Here is a 24,026-nt window from a genome sequence, read left to right on the forward strand (position 1 = left end):
GATCGGGATACTGAAAATAAAGAGATGAGAGGAGGAGAGAGAGTTCTTATAACTTCTTATTGTTGAAGTATGAATTGTGATTTTACATCGAACGAATTCGTTCGTTTATATAGGCGTAAAAAAGTAAATTACTATGCGTGCATAGTGACGGTGGGCTCCACATAAATTAATAAATAACGAAACGTTTAACCCATGTGCGCATCTTTTGCGACTTTACGATTCCTCCTTTTCACGACTTTTATAACAGATTTTACTTTATTACCCAAAATCAAAATTTTCTTCAAATAGGCCAAAACACTAAACGAAAAAAAGAAAAATACACCTAGCTGTTTTTTGTTTTTTTATAATTATCATTTCCAAACTAGCCCAATAAATAAATTACGGCCCATTAGCATCGTTTGAATTTTAAGCGCATTTAAATAAGTAATGATTTTGATCAGGCCCGCCTGATGATTGTTTCAAATAATTTTTGTCGACTTTGTCTTGTTATTTCAGTTTTTTCTTTTTTCCTTAGAATCTTCTTTCTAAATTGTATTTATTTTCTTAAGATTCACATACATTAAACTATTCAATATGATATCGAGTCTGCAACTACCAGAAAAGAACTAGAAATATTTTACAAAATTTATATATGAAACAAGCACATCTATCACACTCATCTGTCATACTAATATATATTGTTTTTACAAAATTTGATTTTGTCAGCCAAATGGATTTATAAATTATAATTATGAATGGAAGAAAAGTACACTTGAAATCAAAAGAAGCGTGGGCTGCTACTCTAACCATGCCTTTTAAAAAAGAAAAAAATTAATATACGAGTGGAATGCACGTTGCTGCTACGAATTCGACCGTATTATATTCATTTACCTCCTCCAAGGCTCCAAGTCCAAACTATAAAGTGTTGAATCAATTTAATTTCAATGTTTTACTACGCATCATGCATGCATGTGCATTTCTCTTTGAGTACATTAACTACTTTTACCTTATTCGATATCCGATTACCAACTTTTTATTTTTATGAGTATGCTTTGGGCTGAAATTTTATATACTCAAACTACTAACCAAGTACACGACGCTTACCCGTTTACATATTTTAGTTCTCAGTGATCATTTTCTTCTTTCTTAATAGCTTCATGGATTATTCTGAAATCTTGTAAAAACATTCTAAATAGAAATGATTTAAAATCTATTTTAGGTTAAATAGTGGTGGATTATAGAGTAATATTTAACCAGATAACACGTTACCTAAATAGATTCCTAGAACTCTTAATTTCACAACACCTCATATTATCATAGCTTATAAAATTCATCGACCAAAAAGCAATTGACTGTAGTACTACTAATTAAAGCTTTGAAACCGACAAAAATGCTAAAATGATAGAAGTACGACCAGTGGTTGGGTGGATCTCTAAACAGACATTATAAGGGCCCATAAAAGCCCATAAAACAACCTGAGAACAAGCAAACAAAAGATAGATTCTAGAAGAGGAGGTACTCAAAACTTAGGACGTACAACAATTGCTATGTACTGCTTTGCGACAAAGCGTAGAATTTAGATTTATTAAGCCTCCAAACAAACACAAACATAAAGTTTCTGTTCCTTACGAGTCCCTTTATATATATCTCTCTCGTGATCTTCTTTCGTTACATCATAATTCTTTGACCTTCTTCTTCTTAGCCAGCTAATTTTTAAAAAAATTTCATATAACGTATAAAACAATTACGTATTCTTGTCTCCCACTCTCTTCCTCCTCCCTTAATATTTCATATTAGTTTTTTTAAGTAAAGAGCAATATAAGAAATTGATTCTGTCATCTAAGTTTCCACGTGGCCTAATCCCCTGAGTTTCTGCCAGCGTTTCAGACAACAATTCTTTCCCCTTTGCCTTTGCATATTCATTAAGGTACCCACATATGTCTTTTTAATGCCGATTGTAATTTGAATGCAATAATTACCTTATGATTAGATTACTGATTGATTATTAGTACTAGTACTAGTAATAGTTAATTATGAACATTTTAATTTTGGCGGCTAAAACTTTGAACTAATATATTGTGAATTAATCACATACGTTAGACCATAAGCCAATATTAATTTATTCCCATCTTTTTTTTTCTTTTGAGGTAAACAACATCAACAACAACAACAACAACAACAACAACAACTAATCTTTATATTACTTTTTTCACAATAATAGATAATTAGATAGAGGTGATTAGTTTAAGTAGATAGGAAAAAAAGATACATAAACTAATAAACAAAAAAAAAAAAAAGAGTTCAATTATAATCAAGAAAGACTATGAAGATGAAAAAGAAAACAACTGTGAAACCACGACTTGGCCACAAAAATTGAAGCGTTGAAAATTGTGTGTGTTAGTGAATTTCTTGTATCAATCGGTTGAGAAGTGCCTCTCTTGTTTTTTTTTTCTCTCTCTCTCTTTCTTTATTCATATTTCACTTTCTTTCTTTCTTTGTTTTCAAAATTTCTCACCTTCTTTCTCTTCTTCTTTGCTTCTACAGTTTTCATGGCGATTGGTGAACATTCGTGTAGAGATATTTAAATTTAAATTATATTTATGTGTTAGTGTTGGTGGAATCACTGATGAAGTTATCGCCTCTGAGTTTCTCTACGAGTTCGAGTTTCAGTCACGCCGATGGAATCGATGACGGTGTTGAGTTAAGATCATCTCCATTTGCCGGCGGCGCAATGCTGCCGGTTTTTCTCAACGGTTTGAGTCGTAACAGTGGAGAATCCGGAAGTAGTAGCTGGGAAAGAGAGCTCGTGGAGGTGACGTTGGAGCTTGACGTCGGCGATGACTCCATACTCGTTTGCGGAATGTCGGAGGCGGCGTCTGTTGATTCTCGGCCGAGATCGGTGGATTTAGTAACCGCGAGATTGTCGAGGAATCTATCGAATGCATCTACGAGAATCCGGCAGAAACTGGGGAAATTACTGAGGTCGGAATCTTGGAAAACGACGACGTCTTCTACCGCCGGCGAGAGAGATAGAGATCTCGAACGTCAGACGGCGGAGACTTCGGGAATTATGACGGCGAGGGATAGACGGAGAGAAGACGCGATATTACAGCGATCAACGTCGAGTGCGCAAAGAGCGTTAAAAGGATTACAATTTATCAATAAAACCACGAGAGGAAACAGCTGCGACTGCGATTGGGATTGCAATTGCGATCAGATGTGGAAAAAAGTTGAGAAACGATTCGAATCGCTTGCTAAAGAAGGACTACTCGCGCGAGACGATTTTGGCGAGTGCGTTGGTAAGTCAAAGAAAAATCGAATATGGACCAATCCACTCATTGCCAAATTAATATAACAAACTATATATGTTTTGAAATTTTTAAAGGGATGGTGGATTCGAAGGAATTCGCGGTCAGTGTATTCGACGCTTTGGCTCGAAGAAGGAGACAGAAACTGGAGAAGATAACGAGAGATGAACTTCATGACTTCTGGTTACAGATTTCTGACCAAAGCTTCGACGCCCGTCTTCAAATTTTCTTCGACATGTACGTGTCTTTGATTCTCTCTTTCTATTTTATTTTAAAGTCAAGTTTTGTTTTGTCTTTACGTTTATAACTGTTACGGGAATAACGCATTGCAATTAGCAAAAGCATAAGAAAACAAGTGTATTGATCCAAGTGCAACGAATATTAATCAGTTGACGTTAATCATTGAAGAAAACTTTATCTGTAATTGATAATTAGTTTTTTAGTATTCCGAATTCTGAATAATGTAGATGAAGTTTGATCAACTTGCAGTTTTATAAGATTGGACTAATTTTTGTTTTTTGTGGTATTTTATCAAGTTTAGCTGATTAAATCAAATATTGAGTAAAAAATTAATGTTGTTGATTAAAGATAATGTTAGCTTACCAATCATTTCTTTGATTGGAATTTGTTATCTCTTTAGTGAGAACTACCGCAACTTCACAATAATTTTCTACAATTTTGGGAATTATTAGGCATAAATTAAAAACATGTGTTGGTTAAGCTGAATTGTGATTGTTTCAAGGCAAATGTTTCACTGATATCATATTTTTGTAGAGAGATAGATACATCATTTAAATCACGTGGTGTTTTTAGCCGTTGGATCTGGTAGTTCACGCAATCAACGGTGAAAATGGTCTAATGTGTTTAAAGAATGGGCTGTAGTTTACTTGGCCCAGTAAAACCAACTTTTACCAAATTTCCAAAAAAGTTTTCTTCTTTCAGCTTTCTCCCCGCAATAAGTTACTTGCAAGTCTTAAACTACACACCAGATGCCAAAATGAGTTTTCAATTTTTTTTTGCCAAACATTTAATTCAGTAAAATTATGGTTACTCAATTCATTTCGTTATTCTGTCATTTTTTTTGGTTTAACGATTATACAATTCTGTTATAATTGCAGTGTTACTAATACAAAAAAGATGCTAATATCTAGTACCGGTTTTGTCACAGGGCTGATAGCAACGAAGATGGGAAGATCACTAGAGAAGAAATCAAAGAAGTAACTTTCTTTTTCAACACCGAAAATTACGTTTGAAACAATCATATGTCTCTAACAACTCTTATGATTTGAAACGCAGCTTTTGATGCTAAGTGCATCAGCAAACAAGTTAGCAAAACTCAAGGAACAAGCAGAAGAGTACGCATCTCTGATCATGGAAGAACTTGATCCAGAGAATTTTGGATACATTGAGGTTCAAAACATTATATGTCATCACTCTTCAAACACACTATCGATGATTTTGTTTTGTTTTCTAACCTTTTTGTGTTGTTTCAGTTATGGCAACTCGAGACACTCTTACTTCAGAGAGACGCATACATGAATTACAGTAGACCGCTTAGCACAACAAGCGCTGGAGTGAGTACACCAAGACGGAATCTAATCAGACCTCGTCATGTGGTTCGAAAATGTAGAAAAAAACTTCAGTGTCTGGTTCTAGATAACTGGCAAAGAAGCTGGGTTCTTTTGCTGTGGATCATGCTTATGGCCATCCTATTCGTCTGGAAGTTTCTTGAGTACAGAGAGAAAGCTGCGTTTAAGGTCATGGGGTATTGTTTAACCACTGCTAAAGGAGCTGCAGAGACTCTTAAGCTCAATATGGCTCTGGTTTTATTACCTGTCTGCAGAAACACATTGACTTGGCTAAGATCTACACGCGCTCGAGCTTGTGTTCCTTTTGATGACAACATCAATTTCCATAAGGTAAAAGTACAATACAACCTTCCTTCAGTCTTTCGATTTCTCAGTTTTCATCAATACAACACTTGAGATCAACTCTTTCTCTCTCTCTGTTGTCCCGTTTGTGTGCCAGATTATTGCTTGTGCCATAGCGATTGGGATACTTGTTCATGCTGGTACTCATTTGGCGTGTGATTTCCCCCGGATTATAAACTCGAGTCCAGAAGAATTCGCCTTGATTGCTTCTGCCTTCAATGGTACTAAGCCCACATTCAAAGACCTGATGACAGGTGCAGAAGGAATCACTGGGATCTCGATGGTGATCTTGACAACCATCGCATTCACATTAGCATCAACTCATTTCAGGAGAAACCGTGTGAGGCTTCCGGCACCACTTGATCGGTTGACTGGCTTTAACGCATTCTGGTACACTCATCACCTTCTAGTGGTTGTCTACATCATGCTCATTGTCCACGGTACCTTCCTGTTCTTTGCTGATAAGTGGTATCAGAAAACTGTAAGCATCAGCAAACATAATCGCTCTTTACTTTAAACCGAAATGCCAAATTTCTAGAAACCTAAATTATTGTTGATTACCGGTGTCCTCAGACTTGGATGTACATCTCGGTTCCTTTGGTGCTCTATGTGGCAGAACGAAGTCTGCGAGCTTGTAGGTCAAAGCATTACTCTGTCAAAATCCTCAAGGCAACTACCACAAACCCAGCAAATTCATTCCTGTTAAAAGGTGTTTTAATAACAAAATAGACCTTTCAATATGATCTCTGCAGGTTTCTATGCTACCTGGAGAAGTACTCAGCTTAATCATGTCAAAGCCTCCTGGATTCAAGTACAAGAGCGGTCAATACATATTCTTGCAGTGTCCAACTATCTCTCGATTTGAATGGTGAGTACTGATACCGACTTCCCATAGTGTTAACAAACATCTCAGGTTCCACTCAAAAAAGATATTCCCTAAACTTTTCCAGGCACCCATTTTCTATTACCTCTGCACCAGGAGATGACCAACTTAGTGTTCACATCCGAACACTCGGAGACTGGACAGAGGAGCTACGACGAGTTCTAACTGTGGGCAAAGATCTTTCAACATGCGTGATTGGGCGTTCAAAATTCTCTGCCTATTGCAATATTGATACAATAAAGTATATTTCCAGACACCTTTGCTTTCTCTTTTCTACACTTGGAAACCTAGTATTAACATGCTTGTTGATCTTGCATTGGCAGCCGACCGAAATTACTAGTAGACGGCCCATATGGAGCTCCAGCACAGGACTACAGAAGCTATGATGTCTTACTCCTCATTGGATTGGGAATAGGAGCTACTCCTTTCATAAGTATCCTGAAGGATCTCCTGAACAATTCAAGAGACGAACAAACAGTAAGTCCAATTCAGTGCACCAGAAAAGTTAGTCTTTTCAAGAACCAAATACATATCTCTTAACTTTCAATGGCACAGGACAATGAATTCAGCAGATCGGATTTCAGCTGGAATAGCTATACCTCTTCATATACCACAACAACCCCAACTTCAACACATGGAGGGAAAAAGAAAGCAGTGAAGGCTCACTTTTACTGGGTCACAAGGGAGCCAGGATCCGTTGAATGGTTTAGAGGAGTAATGGAAGAAATATCAGACATGGACTGCAGAGTAATAACACCAGCATATCATTCATTTTCATCACCACTTTAACGTTGATCGATATTCTAACATACTCATCTCGTAATACAGGGCCAGATTGAGTTGCACAACTACCTTACAAGCGTATATGATGAAGGTGATGCAAGATCAACCCTGATAAAAATGGTTCAGGCTTTGAACCATGCCAAACATGGAGTTGATATTCTATCCGGAACACGGGTAAGAACTGTTGCAGGGCATATAACCAGAAACTATTTCCCAATACTACCTATAACTGACAAGATAACATCATTCCAACAGGTGAGAACACATTTTGCAAGGCCCAACTGGAAGGAAGTCTTCAGTAGCATAGCAAGAAAGCATCCAAATTCGACAGTCGGTAAATATTCTATACAATCAGCTGCTTACCAACAAGACATCTGATAAACCTCTCTTCTAGGACTAATGAATTAGTACCATTGGAAAAGAAAGAAAATTTAGCAATAAGAATTAATGACACAGGCAAACACATGAACCTATTTAGGCCAGGTATTACGAAGGATATGTGAAAACCATTTATTAACTGTGCAGGCGTGTTTTACTGCGGCATACCAACCGTGGCAAAGGAGTTGAAGAAGCAAGCACAAGACATGAGTCAAAAAACAACCACACGGTTCGAATTCCATAAGGAGCATTTCTAATTCAATGTTACAAGCCAGCTTCTATCACTTTCCCTAAAGTGAGATTGAAGCCATTTATTTTCTCATACTAACTTCACAGTCACTTAGCAAAGTAGATTATATACACTATGTCACAAACATTGTCTTGCCTGTTTGTATAGACCCGCCTAAAGGCATGAAAATAACAAATATAAGTTACTCTATACGAAATAATATACGCGTCTTTCCCAAGATGATCCAATCTCTCTTTCCATTACCACAAGCTACTACTAGTCACAGAGGCAGAAAAGTAAACAAAAAAGTTTCATCAACAAGGTGCCTCAAGCACAGTATATTGGTACTGAAACACATTCAAGAAGGAACATAGAGTAATGCCTATGTGATAACAGTACCAAAACTCGCAGTAGAAGACAAAACAGAGGTTGGAGTTAATCATCCTTTATTCTTCTGAGCAATTTAGAAGCCCAGCGTCGAACCCGTCTCTTAAGGGTATAACCCACAAACACTCCAGCGACAAAGAAAACAGCGCACAACTTTGAGCACGTCCAGACCGAAACTCCGCTGCCACCAAACATAGCCCCAAGATAGGTCAGATGAAAAATGTAAACTCATTACATCTTAGTCAAATAAAACAAGAACAACGCTAATCTCCTACTAGATCGTCTATAATCGACCTGCACAGTTCTGTTCCTCGCGTATCTAAGATCTAGATCATTTGAACCAGGCCATTACAAATTTACAAGCTTTCTCTGATGTGGAATTGGGAAGTCAACATAGTCTGTAGGTTTTGAGCTATAACAAAGAATCAGCCCTGTGCCCTCCTTTACATTTCTGTTTCATCTTTTCTATAGTTCTCTCGAGCAGACCAATTTCATAATCCATCATCAACAAATAGTGATTATCATCCTTCCCATAATTAGAGAGAATCTGAGAACTCGATAAATGCCCTCGTTTATCTCCCAGAAAGTAAGAACATCACTCACTTTTCGTCGGACCCAAAATTCTTAAAGTTTTTCGCTTTCTTCGTGAATGATCACTATTCGAACAAATTGCAGACAAAATTGAATCCAGAGTTTCAAAAATAGGAACAGAAGCAGCTTTACCTCGGAGGTCTGTTGACTAGAACGCCGGATCCTGCGTCGTATGAAGTCAAATTGCTGCCGGCGCCTCGTTTGTCCTGCATCAGATTATCCGCAAAATCAGATAGAGAAGACGACGAAGAAGAAACTGCCGATTTTGCATCTTTCACCATCTTGCTGTAAAACTTCTCCAGACCCTCCATTATCGCACAACGATCAATTAGGGTTTAGGGTTCAATCCTCAGCTGATGATTCTACTAGGAAGCGACTTGTCGTTGACCAAAACCAAAGAGGACAAAATTGGAATTACTCAAAGAGCAATAAATATAATAAAAAGAGAAATTTGCCCCCAAAAAAAAAAAAAACCACAATTTGCTAGTTGAAAATAATCATTGACCAAGGTCAAATTATTACTTCCTCTGTTCCATATTGTTTGTAGTTTTAACTAAAATCACGCTTATTAAGAAAACTTAATTTTGGTTAAAAATCATTAATTAAGATAATTAAAATAAATAATTAAACAATGCTTTGACTACATATGCTTTTGTCGATTGTTATGTATTTGGGCTTTTGGACTTCTTTGACCAAAATTTATTAATTATTTTCGAATTTAAATTAATTACTAAGAAAATATAAATTGTCGGAATAAGTAAAATTTTGCATAGATATGTGAAAAAAACAAACAAATTGGAACAAAAAAAAAGCTTAAAACTACAAACAAAATAGAACAGAGGGAGTAGTATATATTTTCATACAAGTATACAATATTACTAAAAACATTTTTGCATGTTTAGTATCTATCTATAGAAGCTCATGTACTTAAAGATACATTTATTTATTCATTCATTAATTATATATCCATCACACAACAATTCGTAACAATATCATTTTGTAATAAGTTCAATTAGTTTAAGCCGCCATCTTCTTTTTCTTCTTGACCGAGTCGGTAATCTTGAGAACCATAAGGACTAAAAGCTTCAAGGAGCAAGTTGGATTTACGCCAAGGATTGAGTCCCATGTCGTTGCACATATCATCAGCATGTTGGATGCTGAAAGTGGAAATGCAATGGCGTTTATAGAATCTGCTTGAATTTCTCGTCACTTCCATTTCTTTGAAGAATTGATCCAACATCTTCTCTTTGCTTGGTAATCTGAATTTCTCATCCACCAGCCGGCTTAGCCACATCGTACGTAGCTCTGATGTGTGTAAGTTCGAGTTGCTTTGGACGTATCCCACGAAACCCATGTTCGGTATCAATGGATGGATTGTTCCCCTGTAATTTATTTAGTTTTTTTGTTATTATATATAAGCAACGGTCCAAATTTCAAATACTCAAATAATTAATCTAAAGACGATTTTATAAGTGTACGTACCTGTATAAAGGCATGACACCGCATGGAAACTCAAGCCAAGTTCGGAAAGGTTCAGGAACAATAGCTTTGAGCTTCTTCTTGCCATCATAACCAGTCGCAAGAATCACAACATCAGCTTCTAACGTAGTCCCATCTTCAAACTCAATCCCTTCATCATAAAACCACCATTTTGATGATTTCTTAAACCGGATCATCCCTTTATCCGCTTCCTCAAAGAATTTCTCCGGTATGATCGCCATTTGACAAGAAGCGTAGTCTTCCTCGAAAGAATGGTCCGGTTTAAGACCATATTTCTCAAGAGGTAGCTTCCACAGAACATATGATTCGATGAACTTGGAAACCGCAGCACGCTATTATATATGTTTAGAAAAATTATAACATTTCACAAGATTGTGCAATTTATAGAGAAGTGAGAATGGTTCTAAGATGACTAACCAGCAGAGAGAAGATGAGGCAAAAGAGAGTTCTAAGGAAGCTTTGGTTAGGCCTATCATGGAGGAACTGAGAAGCTCTCGTTGAGTAGAACAAGAAGAATGGTAAACCCCACACCCAATAATGTGGGAACACCCAATGAGTTGTTCTCACCACCATTGTGCAAGCTTTTCCTCCTCCTGCAAAATTTAAATATTATATTTTGTTATTGGATTGGGTCATCTTACTTAGGATATATATTTAATCTGTCGGTTTGTTAACTTGCAAGTAACTGTTTGATTGTTGCCAACTAGAACCATAATGGTCCAAGTCCAACGGAAAAGAAATAATATATACTAGTAAGTAAGACAATTGTTGCTATTACTATATTTTCTTGACTTGATCAGCTAATTTTATATAAATATACATAGATATGTATATACCTTGATTAGCTAAAGCAGACTCTAAAGCCAAATCGATGGCGGATTTCTTGAAGCCGATGACGGCCACTTTTTTGCCACGGAGGAGACTAGAAGCTTCTTCTTTCTCTAACTTGCAGTAATCCATCGAATGCATTACTTTTCCTTGAAATATCTCCGGTCCTTTCTTTGCCGGAAAAGCAGGTATTCTTGGAACGTCGCCGTATTTTCCGGTACACACTACCACGAACTCAAATGCATGCCACTGCGCACAAACATTAATAACAAAAACATTATACAATACGTCACAAATAGACGTAAGTACTCAATCGGGTTAATGATGCATGCGGTAGTTTTCAAAAACTATTAGGAAGTTCTATGCGACGTTTAGACTAAAAATAGGTACTCCAAAATATATACTAAATACCATATGTTCGTGTAAATGCATGCATAAGCAAAGATATGAGACAAACCTGAATATCTCCAGAATCTCCGGTCTGAACTGCAACTTCCCATACAGGTTTTCCGGGCAACAAATTGCCGTAAGCACCAAGGTCAACCATCTGAGGAGTTTGGCCGTCACCGATGAACCTAACTTCGATGACCTTAGAGCCAAACTTCATGAACTTGAGAAGATCAAAATGCTTAGCATAAGATTCCAAGTAATCTAATATCTCAACGTAAGATGGGAAAGTTGTGTCATCTCTATTATTGGGCCATGGAAAGTCGGAGAACTCGTAATCGACTCGAGCCGATTGTAATTTAGTCGTCTCGTAAGTGCAGCTCCTCCAAACACCTCCGACTGAATCCGAGGCTTCGAATACGGTCGGGTTGTGATGAGCTAAGTTCTTAGCGGCTGCTAATCCGCTAACACCAGCACCGATGATCGCTACTCTTGAAGAAGTAAGCTTATCGTAGTAAGAAGCCATCTAGAGAGAGAATGGGATGAGTGAGAGATATATGGTTTTGAGAGAGATAAATGGTTTTGATGATAAGAGTGTTTTGAGTTGTTTGTGAGTTTGCATGGGGCATATTTATAAGATGTTTTTGGATCGGGTCGGGTATTATGCAGTCGGGTCGGGAATGAGTTTTATTAGGGAGCACGTGCTTTTGAATATTAGTTTAGTTTCGAGGAGGTTTGAAAGATCTAAACTGTTTTTTTTTTATTCTATGAGAAATTTTGTGGTTATTGTGAGGAAATTTCTGCAAGTGTACGTTGTGCTATTAAAAATTCTCTTTTTGTATTTGTTCGTGTTAAATTTCTAACTACTTTCAAGAAGTCTAATGGAATATTTTCTCTTTTGTTAAAACAGTTTTTTAACTTGCTTTGTCTTCTTGAATTTGATTAAGAGCTTCTCAGTCTATAAATTGACCAACTATATTATATCAAAATAGGCATAGATTTAAGAAAAATAAAAAATAGGAATAGACAAAATCTTGGTTCCGTTCTAATATCAATCACAAAATCTCGTTCCTATGTAAAATGACTCACGAATATCATTGACAATATTATAAGAATGAGAGAATTTTCATTGCCTTCGGTGACATATATAATGTATATATGTTTGTTGCGAATATAGCTAAATTTTATGGAGATTTGTTTATTGAGGAACATCGAGGGTGTAATCACTCTCCATAAAATTTAGCTATATTCCAAAACCTAATTACGGTTGTGTTAGCAATGTGTAACCATACATGTGTAATTACGGTTGAATGTATGTAAGGAATTTGACAAAAATAACGAAATTATTAAAGAAAATTCCGCGGTGGTAATGCAAATATAATGAATAACATAATTTGCAGAATGTAGATGAGGCAAACGAAAAACCATAATCTTTGATTCTCTATACATGGTCCATGGTGGATAGACTTTATTAAATTATCTTTATTAATCATTATTGGTCTATTCTTATTCTGTTATTTCTGTCAGGTTCTTAAACTCTAACTACTATTTTTTGTCTATTCTTATTCTCTAGTCTACTACTAATCTTAGACTAAATCTTTATCCCTAAAAGCTAACTAAAATAATAATCAAGTTCTTAAGTATGTGTCCACGCAAGTTTTGAATTTCAAAATCAAAACAATAGACAAAAAGTCTAGCCTCATAATTTATATTTGACTCTCCCCCAAAACTATGAAATATGTAACCACGATTTGGCTATATATATATATATATATTTTTGGCTACAATTTTTTTTTTGGGGGCTAAATTTATGGTACATTACTATTTTATCAAACTTATGTTAAATTGTGTTATTAGTTTCATTAGTGTATATATATACTAGATAAAGCCCGCCTAAATAGGCGGGTATAATATATAAAATATAAATTATTATCGATGATATTTAAATTTTGAATAATAAATAGTAATCCATACACTTTTCCTAATATTTAATGATTTAGTATTTTTTTTGTTTTAAACAAAAATTAAATCTTACATATTTTATTTTGGTATATATTTTAACTATTTATTTTATCGTAATAAACTGAATTTTAATTCTACACACTCTTTCATATTGATGATATTTAAATCCTAAATAGTAACCGACATACTTTTTATATATTTAATTTAGTATATTTTTTTAAACGAAATTTCAATCTTACACATTATATTTTGCAATATAATTTAACTATTTATAGCATCATAATAAACTTGATTTTGAGTCTTTATAGTTCATCTTAATGGATAAGCTGCTAATAATAATTTTATGTAAAAATCGTCTGTATATCATATCCAACCGATATCTTAGTTAATATTAAATATAATTAACAGATAACGAATATTTAATGAAAAATAAAAATCCACAAAAATTATGGAAAACAAACATTGTTTAATATATATATATATATATATATATATATATATATATATATTTTTTAACATCTTCATTCTTTATTAATTTGAAAACGATAATACAAATCCATCAATGAGCATACAAAATGAAGTAATCTTATAAGTTAGTTTTACCTCATGACAAACTAATTTTAAATGAGATTAATAAATAAATCATAAACTGAATTTTAATAGGGGCTTTTGCAAAAATGCCACTTTTTCAATGCTACTTTTCAAAAATACTCCTTTTAGAAAACCTTATAAAAATGCTCTTAAAAATATAAGACTTACCCAAATATGTATGTAATATTATTAAAACATACACAAACTACATTTCTATGTATCTAAAATCTTATAAATATTTTATAAACACCTTATAAATGCATTTTAAATACCTTTAAAAACCTTTAAAATATCTTGTAAAACCTTTGAAAAACCTTAAAATATCATTTAAAATAACTTGTAAAACCTTTAAAAACACCTTATAAAACCTTATAAATACTTGGATCGAGTCTTCAAGTAGTAGTTACAATCCATAAGTACCTTATAAACCTAATAAAACTTTATAAAAATTTTAGATTTAAAAAGGGGCATTTTTGAAAATAGACATCTAAAAGGGGTATTTTTTAAAAAGGCACACCAAAAGGAGTATTTTTAACAATTTCCCATTTTAATACTACACACTCTTTCGTATTGATGATATTTAAATCCTAAATAGTAACCGACACACTTTTTATATATTTAATTTAGTATTTTTTTTAAAACGAAATTTCAATCTTACACATTCTATTTTGCAATATAATTTAACTATTTATAGCATCATAATAAACTTGATTTTAAGTCTTCATAGTTCATCTTAATGGATAAGCTGCTAATAATAATTTTATATAAAAATCGTCTGTATATCATATCTAATCTATATCTTAGTTAATATTATTATAATTAAAAGATAACGAAATATTTAATGAAAAATAGAAATCCACAAAAATTACGGAAAATAAACATTGTTTAAAATATATATATATATATATATATATATTTAACATCATTCTTTATTAATTTGAAAACGGTAATACAAATCCATCAATGAGCATACAAAATGAAGTAATCTCATAAGTTAGTTTTACCTCATGGCAAACTAATTTTAAATGAGTTAAAATTAATAAATAAATCATTAAAAATAAATATTAACATTCTAATTAAGTAATCAAAAATTCAATCATATAATCTATTTTCCCAAATATTTTGTGTTTATAATTATGACTACATGCGTTAAAACTCTTAAAATAAAATATAAGTATAATCACACTAATATTCTTATCAAATATTCAAATATTCGTTCGTTCTTAGAAATTAGATATATAAATTAGTATATGTAAATATTATTTTTTATTTCCTATTTCATTAATGAAAAAAATTAAATATTTTTTTACACATGTCAATATTTGATCGATAAACTTGACACGTGTCACAATCATGCGAGTTACTTATTTTGAAAACTATACTTTATATAATAAGGAGATTGTTAATTTGTTAATATCCATACTAAATGATTTAAAAACAAAACAATTAACAAATGCTAAATCTAATTGATCAATAACATGTAAAGAGAAAATTGTTAGTTTTCCTTTTTGGTTAAGAAAAATAAAGTTAACAAATTTTAGAAATTAGATATTTAAATTAGTATATGTAAATTTTTTTTTTTAAGTTTCCTATTTCGTTAATGAAAAAAATAAATTGACACATGTCAAAATCTAATCAATAGACTTGACACGTGTCACGATCATGCGAGTCATGAACTTTGAAAACCATACTTTATACAATAAGATAGATATATATATATATATATATATATTTATTTATTTATATTATATACATATTTATTTAAAAGGTGAAAAATAAGATATGAAACAGTAAGATTACGAAATAGTTTTTTTTTTTTTTCTATTCCGGTGAGACGCTTACGAAATAGTTATAAAATCCTTACCACTTTATGTATTACTATGTTGTCTTTACCTCCTTAATTACTTTTAGAAATTATCATTTTATATCGGTATATGAAAATGTAAATTCGATTAAGATGCAAATACCTGGTGATAAAATAATAAAAATCCGAAGAAGAAGAAAAAAAATAGAAAATACATACATAATCACCGTACGCATTAGAATAAAATATATGTTCTCAAAAAGAAGAACAATTGTTCTCCCAAATTAAGAGAATATCTTGACTTTAGATTTGTTGTCAATTGTCATACACAGACACATACAAACCAAACTAAGACTAGTCTTTTTTTTTGTTTTGGGCTGACCATTCTTCTTCTTCTTTTTATTTTTTTATTTTGCCAACAACCAACCATTCTTCTATTATATTGCCATTAATTAGCTATGGCTTTTCGTATTAGGCTTAGCATATATTTATTTCGCATGTACGAAGAAAACAAAATCCATTTGCCTTTATTTTCTGTTATTTATTATACTAACTCAAATACTCACATCGATAATAATTTTATATCAATCCATGTCATAGAGAATCATCCCTAATGAGTTAGTGAATGATGTTTAATTAGGTATCTTAACATGTGTACCGACTACCGAGTAAGTAAGCCAACTTCCTTAAGTCGTGAATGTGGAGAATATTCAAGTCAGACGTAAAAAATAAAACAAAATAGCTAAGTGACTAAGTCACAAGTATACTTAATAATTAGCTTGGTAGATATGGTCAATTATTCAGTATCAGATTTTGTAAGAAAACTAATCTCGAAATTTATAAATATTCACGTAACTTTATTTTTAATACAATCATTTAATTTGGTTGATTAATCGAGTCAAATTGGTTTTATGTATCCAAAGCACTTAAAAATTGGGTAATATATCCAATAATGATGAGCATGGTATATATATATATTTATGGTGTGTATATAATATATACTTATGTATATAGTCATATAAATATGATATAATATATTGAAAAGAGGAGGAAGTAACAAAGAAAATGAGGAGTTTGAACTCAAATAGAGGAGAGAAAGTTAGGAATATGGTTTGCGAAAATAAAAAAAGGAAGAGAGTATGTACAATGTACCATTCTAATTGTTTGGTAAGAATCAATTTTCTTACGATTGATATTTCGTGATCTTGCTTGATACTTCTTGTCTTTGTTACATCCATATGTATGATGTGGTCCTAATTAAGTATCTTATATCTGTTTCTCAATCAAAAGAGAGAAAACAAAAGCGATGTAGTTAACCAAAGGTAAACTGGTATAGTTAATATGTTAATAATTTTCCCTCGATTGTTTTACTACAATTTTAAGATATTCACAATTATAAGAAGTGTACGAGTTGATTTAATTATATTTTAAAAATTTCACGCGGGTGTCCTTGTCTCTGTGGGCATACTTAGTTTAGTTGTTGCATAAACAATTAGACACATATACAATCTAGCTACGAGCGTTGATAATTTTTTATTAAAGTCTTTTTTTTATTGTTCTCTTATTTTATTGGGTAATATTACAATCAACACTCAACAGTAAACACTAGAATACATATAGAACCCTGACATTTGAAACTATATATTATACGAATTCATATCCTAATTAACAACTATTGATCAATAGTTAATAACTACATTCTCGTAAAAATATTTTAGAAGATTTTTTTTGTTTGCAACAAGACATTTCATCATTGGAAAATGAAAAGTTAAAATGGATCAACTGGTCAAGATATTCTTTTTAATAACAACATCTGGATCAACCGATCGATATTATATGGAGCTAACAACAGGATTTCATCTTTGTGAAACCAACAACGTTGAATATTCTCTTGATATTATTTCATATCCCGTGAATTTTTCATAGCACTTGAAATCTTCATAACATTGACTTCTACTATAAAATATTAAACTAAAAATATGAATGCGTCGACTATTTATATTTTTGACCTAATAAATAAATAAAAGACCATGGAAGTTTTAGAAGTGTACGGATTTATGATTTAAAATTAAAACAACGTATTGAAAAAGTTTTACAACAAAGCGAAGTAGTTGAAACTTGATGTTCAAGGTTCTTTCTTTAGTTAGGTGTGTTGGGTAGGAACTTTGGATCAAAGCTGTGTATGAGTATAAAGTTATAATAGCATACAGAGCATTTAGCATATGCTCATTGCTCAAGTGCCATCGAATTTCCCAGAGTGAATATAAATTTGATCAACTCGTAGGAACTGAATTATCAAATAAGTACACGATAGAGTTATATCACCTGTAAAGATTCGCCAAGGCTACCTAACAAGGATTAAACTTTCCAAAAATGCGAATCAGAAGAATAAAGCTAGACATATAGTTTACGGGGTCACTCACATATCTATAAAAGAGTAAAGACTAAAGACTACCAAACGAATGATTCAAATAATAATGGGCCTATAGAAATAAAACTTGAGGCCCATACCAAACTTTCTCTTGGATTATCTACAAAATAAAATCATGGTGTGATATAGTACAAGTTAACTAGTTGAATGCTTTGGTAGCTTTCGTAATAAAACAAAGGAGAAGGCTCAAAAGATTTCAATATTACAAACAAAAATGAGATGTGAAGTAATATAGTTGTATCATACATGAAGAACAATTTGTTCATGACAAACCCAAACTCAGCTACCTCTGCCTTTTCTCCTCCTGGGATGTTCCGTCTTTCGCGCAATCTTTGTCCCCTTTTTTTTTATTGACTGAAGAAACTTTGTCTAACCTCTCTGTATAAAGCTAATCAAATTCAGAATCATAATACTACGGAGAAAATGGGAAGTTCTGCAACATGGCAAAAAAACACTCGGTCATTTGCAAATTGCAATCACGCAAAGGTATTGATGAGATGATGGTACAAAATCGCGTAAAAACATTTCGTTACTTCGGTTACCTGTCCCTAAAATGGTTCAAGAATAGTCAAGAATTGTTAGGTGAGTAGCAAAGTGTTCCAAAATTCCAAGATTGTATCAATGATGGGCCAAGATAGCATTAAAGGAGTAAAAAAGAGAGAAGAAATTAACGATATACCTTACAGCAAGTTACACAGATAAAGTTGGAGTACGCAGCATTGGACCTTTCGCCTTTCATTTGTAAGGAGCAAAAATGATGCTAGAGTTATGTCCACCAAACCCGAAAGAATTTGACAAGGCTGCTTTAATATCCAGCCTCTCCTTCTTAAGACCCACCAGCAGCTTTGTATCCTGATCCATTTTTGTAATGAAGTTGTGGAGTTAATTGATCATTCCAGTATGTCAAACTAACACTTGTCAACATACCACTGCTTTGTCTGGATTCTCCAGGTTGATATTTGGATGAACCCATCCTGTTTTTATTGCCTGTCGGGTGAAAAGGTCACATAGCATTATTGTTTTGTCCACTCAGCTTGTTTATTCATTCATTTGAACCTTTAGACAGCATTTCCTCTCTTGTTGATATAGTGATGTATCATGACTTGAAGTCATTACCTGAATGGTTGCAACAGCCTCCACGGCTCCAGAAGCTCCCAGCAAGTGTCCGATCATAGATTTTGTTGAGTTTATTCTTAGCTGCCAAATTTTCAGAGGGCAGGGCACGTAAGAAAATACAGATATCCGCATATCTACAAGAGGAAATGCTGTCTAAGAAATAAACATGTTGACAAGAAAACTAAAGCTACCTCTGGATTTTGGCCAAAACAGTGAGCAAAGGCTTGGTACTCCTTAAGGTCTCCAGCTGGTGTAGAGGTAGCATGAGCATTTATGTAATTTATGTCTTCCTTAGAAATCCCGGCGTGAGCAAGTGTTTTCTCGATACAGAGAATGACACCAGCACCTGTGGATGTTAGATATCTCCTTCCGTATAAAGATTAAGGTTTCAAAAGATAAGAAACCATTGGAAAGTAAAGCTAAGAATCATGCTTTAGAGCAACCAATCAAGGATATTTTTCCATATGTGGATCCATAGATACTGCTTAAACTTATTCTTTAGGTTGCTTGTATCGTTATAACTTTATACACAAATAAAAGCAAACAAGATAAAAAAACACCGTGGATTAGTGAATTAAGTTAGTAAGAAGATAAAAAAAATCTACCATCAGGACGTGGTTCAGTTATATGATATGCATCAGATGTGAAACTACCACCAAGGAACTCCGCGTATATAGTTGCTCCTCTTTTCTGCAAAAACACAATTTATATAGTTTCACAACGACTTAATTAAAAGCTTTGAAAACATTTTCATTTGTGAAGACAAGTAAGAAATTCCGTCAAAAATTTATACAAATGGCTTGAAGAACATCAAACACTTGAAATGCAAGATTCAGATGGGTAATCAGGAACAATAACAGGAGCCTAGGTTTCTGTATGGATATTTGAAATGAGTGACAAACCTTGGCATGCTCAAGTTCTTCTAAAAGCAGAACTCCAACTCCCTCTCCCATGAAGAAACCATCCCGATTCTGTTTAGCAACCAAGATCAAGTTTAATAGAAAAGAAAGAAATTTCTAAAACAAAAGCTCTTTCAATATTATCCTACAGGAGAGTGAGATGCACTGGACATTCATGTCCGCAAAAATTCTTTAGATTGCCAAGACAAGGAGACTTAACACCCACGGTTTCTGTCATTTTCTACCATGGGTATCATTGGGGAACCATTTAATGCATACCCTTCAAACATATAGTTAGATCAGAAACGGCTTAGCGATCTCAGGCAGGTGGCGAATCACCATGCTGTCCATGCCTATAATAGGGTGGGCTAGGTTTCCATGTTTTGAAAATCCACCATCTTTAGTAATCAAGATTCAAATAGAACAGTAAGAAAAAATTTGTACGGCATGGTATAAAACAGAAGACAGTATGAAAAATGATGGAAATTTACACTATCCCAAGGACGTGAAGCTTTGGTGGGATCGTCATTCTGTTGTGAAAGAGCACGACAAGCAACAAAACCTCCCAACCCTGCATTGGGACATATGAGATAAGATTCATGTGGCACAAATTTGAGAACAAAGAAAAGTGTGTAAAAGGAAAGAGTATGCACCTATTGGAATAATAACTGAATCAGAGCCACCACAGAGCATTACATCCTATAACTTTTTAGGGCAAAAACAGGCAAATGTCAAACAAAAGTAGACTCACATAAAGTACACCATATTATTAAATTTCCTCGATCGAGGATACTTACAGCTTCACCTCTAATAATGTGGTTTGCCGCATTCAAAATACAGAAGTTTCCAGTGGCACATGCAGTTGAAATAGAGTAGTTTGGACCCATCCATCCCTAATGTTGTATCAAAACAAAGAAGGTCAATACTTACATGCAGCCATTGGTATTACGACATAATATCCAAATATGATCAGACCAGATCTATGGCAAGCATAGCGGATCCCATGTTTGTGGTCGCAAAAGGCACACAAAAAGGATTCATCTTCTTGTAAGATATTTTCAAAGCTTCAAGCGCATCATAAAAGATCTGTCTTCCACAAACACAGAGGGAAATGCAACAATTAGAAACATATTTCTAAACAAGATCTTCTGAAAACTATGATCAAAATAAAAGAACAATCTTTTGATCAGCAGAGATTCTGAACAACAACCCTGTGTCCAAAAATATTTCCTTCTTTCATTCATGTTCAAAAGAAGAAACAAGAACTCCAATCCTTCTTTCATTCATGTTCAAAAGAAGAAACAAGAACTACCTTCATGCCTCTCATAGCTGAGCCAATCAAAACTCCACATCTGGATTTGTCTAACTCTGCCATTACATCCTCAGTTACTCCACCATCAGCCAACGCTTTCTTACCAGCGGTAAGAAGATAAAGCATGAATTTGTCCATTCTTTTCGAAAGTTTTAGAGCAACCAATCCTTCGGTCGAAAAGGATTTAATTTCTCCAGCGATTCTCTTGCCAAAGCACAAACCAAAAAAAAAAAGGAAATTTACAATCAAAAACAGCCTAGGAAAAAAAGAAAACCATCCTGAGACTAAAACTTGTAAGAGCCCTTCATATAACACTTAAAGTAGGAAATGCAGAGCAATCAAATTCTGGATATGGCTAATACCACTGATGCCTTGTAGGTCATGACCTATTGGTGTTTCAACTCCCATACCTATCACAACAACGCGTCATGACTTCAAAGGAGGTTTCTTGTTAACCATTGCTTCCTTCTCCATCTCTAGCGTGACTTGTCCTGTTTAGCAAAAAGACACTAACTTTATCTCAATGGTATTTGTAACAAGAAAAACACTCGAAAGGTCAACACTTTAATGGCATTGGATTGAAATGGTATAATACCAGAGGTACAAGATGCTCGATTGAATCTCCTCTGTTTTCGATTGAAGTAAGTGTTATTCGATTCGAAGACGGAAGACAAGGCATTGTTGTTACAAGAACTCACAAGACCGGCGGATCCATGGGGAGAAGGAAAGGCGGAGCATTTTTCAAGAAGTTTACTCCGGCGGCTAGTCCTAGTATCGGATAGAGCAAGTGGGTCTCCGCCGCCGGACATGCAAGCTACCACTAGCAAATCGCGTAACGGAGATGCGTAACATGAAGACGCAGTCGTCATGGCCAGCGAGATGTTAATGGTGAAAAATCGAATTGAGAAACGAGAAATGTGTGGTGATTTTAGGAATGAGAATCTAGCAAGAAGAAGAAGATGGATTCTAGAGGTGACGAGTCACGGATCTCTCTCACACTCACTCACAAAGTCACAAGTGTTTGGATGCGTGAAGACGCCAAGTCGTTTCAATGAACATCTGCAAAGCCAGAGAGACTATATAACGAACGACCAGATTAATTATTTTATTCACAGAATATCAATATCGCCATATGTATTTCAAATGTAATTTTTCTGTCTACTTTTAAGTTATTTTGTACTTTATAAAATTTTTAGTCTTAAAATTACATGTATATATAGTACAGAACCGTTTCATATCACATTTGTAAACAACATTTCTACAGAAATGACTCTTTTGAGCTCTAATTAATTTCGGATGACAAAAAAAAAAATTACATGTATATATACAAATCGAATCCGATTTAATCGAAGGAAGAGACAGTAAAGTCAAAATTTTATTCAGTCAACTGCTGTCCACTGCTAGGGCAAAGCAAAAAAAACAAGTAACCTTTATTTCTTGTTGCATTGTTCTTCTACACGAATTCATCTCAAGAATGTAATAGGGAACTAACTAATAGCTAAATCGGACCATGTAATTTCTTGATAAACTGTTGAAACAATCTTTTAGACTAATCCATAAGCATCTTTACTCTCTCGAGTAGATAAATTGGAATCTCATAATACCAACTGCATAAAAAGATGGTGAACACATACAATAAACTGATAAAAATTTGAAAAATTGTGTTCGGACGGTGAATAATCGAAGATGATGATTTTTTTTTTACTTTTTTATTTATCGTCAAAATCGTAATAAATAATAAAATTAATTTAAATTTAATTTAAATTAAATAAATATATATTAAACAAACATAAATCGATTGTTCCATCATTTTTTATGGCTTTGCAAACAGAAAAGTTAGTTTGGAGGTTTAAAGTGTTAGTAAAACATTCTCGGTGGTTTATAGTATTAGTAGAATTCTTTCGAGGTTTAAAGTGCTTCCCAGTAACACTTTGAAGGTTAAAAATGTGATTTTCCCTAATAATATTGTAAAGTGATGATGAATACATCACTTGACACATACATGTAGTAATATTATAAATTCATGTAATGTATATCCTACGTGTATGCTAAATTATAATATGCTAATATGGTAAATATGATTGAACTTTACTTTTTCATGAAATTAAATTTTGCCTTTTCATATTTTCTTTCACCTCTATACTTTCCTTTCTAATTTAAAGTTTCCTTTTTATGATATAAAATTACTAAATTTTGTTTGCTTGTATTATATAAAACGACGCTTTTTAAGGGACAGAACCACGCCTCACCAACTTTTTCCTAATCTTTCTTCAACTTTTTTTCCTTTGTTGTCACCTTTTGGTATCGAATAAGTAATAACATCATTAATTTATTCATTATATGTAATTTATCCTTTTCATTTTTTCTTCTTTTCCTAGCTTTCTACTTAATTATTTGGCAATCGGTAAAATTACCAACAACGCTGGAAAAAAAAAAACAAATTTGAGAAACAAAAAGTTCAAATAAAATTACTTTTAAATGATTAAAACCTAGACTTTGGTACGTTTTTTGTGACGGTAAACAATACAAATAGTTAAAAAAAGATTTCCTCTGTCCCAAATTATAGGATGTTTTAGCATTTTTTCTTTGTTCTATTTTATAAAATTTTCCTAGATTTCTATGCGTAATTTATGTTTATTTAGTATGTTAATTATGCCGTCTATTTTTTTATTGGCTGAATTCCTATAAAAAAAAATAAACATTAATTATTTTTTAATCTTTGTGCTT

General features: G+C 33.4%; 3 protein-coding genes and 1 pseudogene across 4 annotated transcripts; 1 reads left to right on the plus strand and 3 right to left on the minus strand.

Moving 5' to 3' along the window:
- The first annotated feature begins 1,388 nt into the window (after positions 1-1,388).
- On the plus strand, positions 1,389-7,701 carry LOC9329097 (respiratory burst oxidase homolog protein E). Of its 2 annotated transcripts, XM_021014152.1 has the most exons (15): positions 1,389-1,906; positions 2,524-3,278; positions 3,365-3,524; positions 4,456-4,504; positions 4,584-4,697; positions 4,781-5,206; positions 5,316-5,699; positions 5,792-5,887; positions 5,971-6,086; positions 6,169-6,342; positions 6,425-6,578; positions 6,657-6,848; positions 6,930-7,058; positions 7,140-7,218; positions 7,410-7,701. In XM_021014152.1, the coding sequence occupies exons 2-15, from the start codon at positions 2,606-2,608 to the stop codon at positions 7,517-7,519; spliced, it is 2,856 nt and encodes a 951-aa protein (XP_020869811.1). In that variant the 5' UTR covers positions 1,389-1,906; positions 2,524-2,605; the 3' UTR covers positions 7,520-7,701. The 2 variants fall into 2 exon arrangements, with proteins under 2 accessions (XP_020869811.1, XP_020869810.1); XM_021014151.1 differs by lacking the exon at positions 1,389-1,906 and having other exon boundaries at positions 2,284-3,278.
- On the minus strand, positions 7,679-8,865 carry LOC9326388. The gene is made up of 2 exons (XM_002892989.2): positions 8,602-8,865; positions 7,679-8,059 (listed from the first exon to the last, which is right to left on the minus strand). Exons 1-2 carry the CDS (start codon positions 8,778-8,780, stop codon positions 7,927-7,929), a joined length of 312 nt encoding a protein of 103 aa, XP_002893035.1. The 5' UTR covers positions 8,781-8,865; the 3' UTR covers positions 7,679-7,926.
- Positions 8,866-9,333: 468 nt separating this feature from the next.
- Positions 9,334-12,027, minus strand: LOC9329098 (probable flavin-containing monooxygenase 1). The gene is made up of 5 exons (XM_002892990.2): positions 11,255-12,027; positions 10,806-11,046; positions 10,387-10,562; positions 9,952-10,301; positions 9,334-9,851 (listed from the first exon to the last, which is right to left on the minus strand). The coding sequence occupies exons 1-5, from the start codon at positions 11,708-11,710 to the stop codon at positions 9,482-9,484; spliced, it is 1,593 nt and encodes a 530-aa protein (XP_002893036.1). The 5' UTR covers positions 11,711-12,027; the 3' UTR covers positions 9,334-9,481.
- A 5,965-nt stretch (positions 12,028-17,992) lies between these two features.
- Positions 17,993-22,442, minus strand: LOC9329099 (annotated as a pseudogene).
- Positions 22,443-24,026: the final 1,584 nt, after the last annotated feature.

Source organism: Arabidopsis lyrata (assembly GCF_000004255.2).
Source record: "Arabidopsis lyrata subsp. lyrata unplaced genomic scaffold ARALYscaffold_1, whole genome shotgun sequence".
Classification (NCBI taxonomy): domain Eukaryota; kingdom Viridiplantae; phylum Streptophyta; class Magnoliopsida; order Brassicales; family Brassicaceae; genus Arabidopsis; species Arabidopsis lyrata.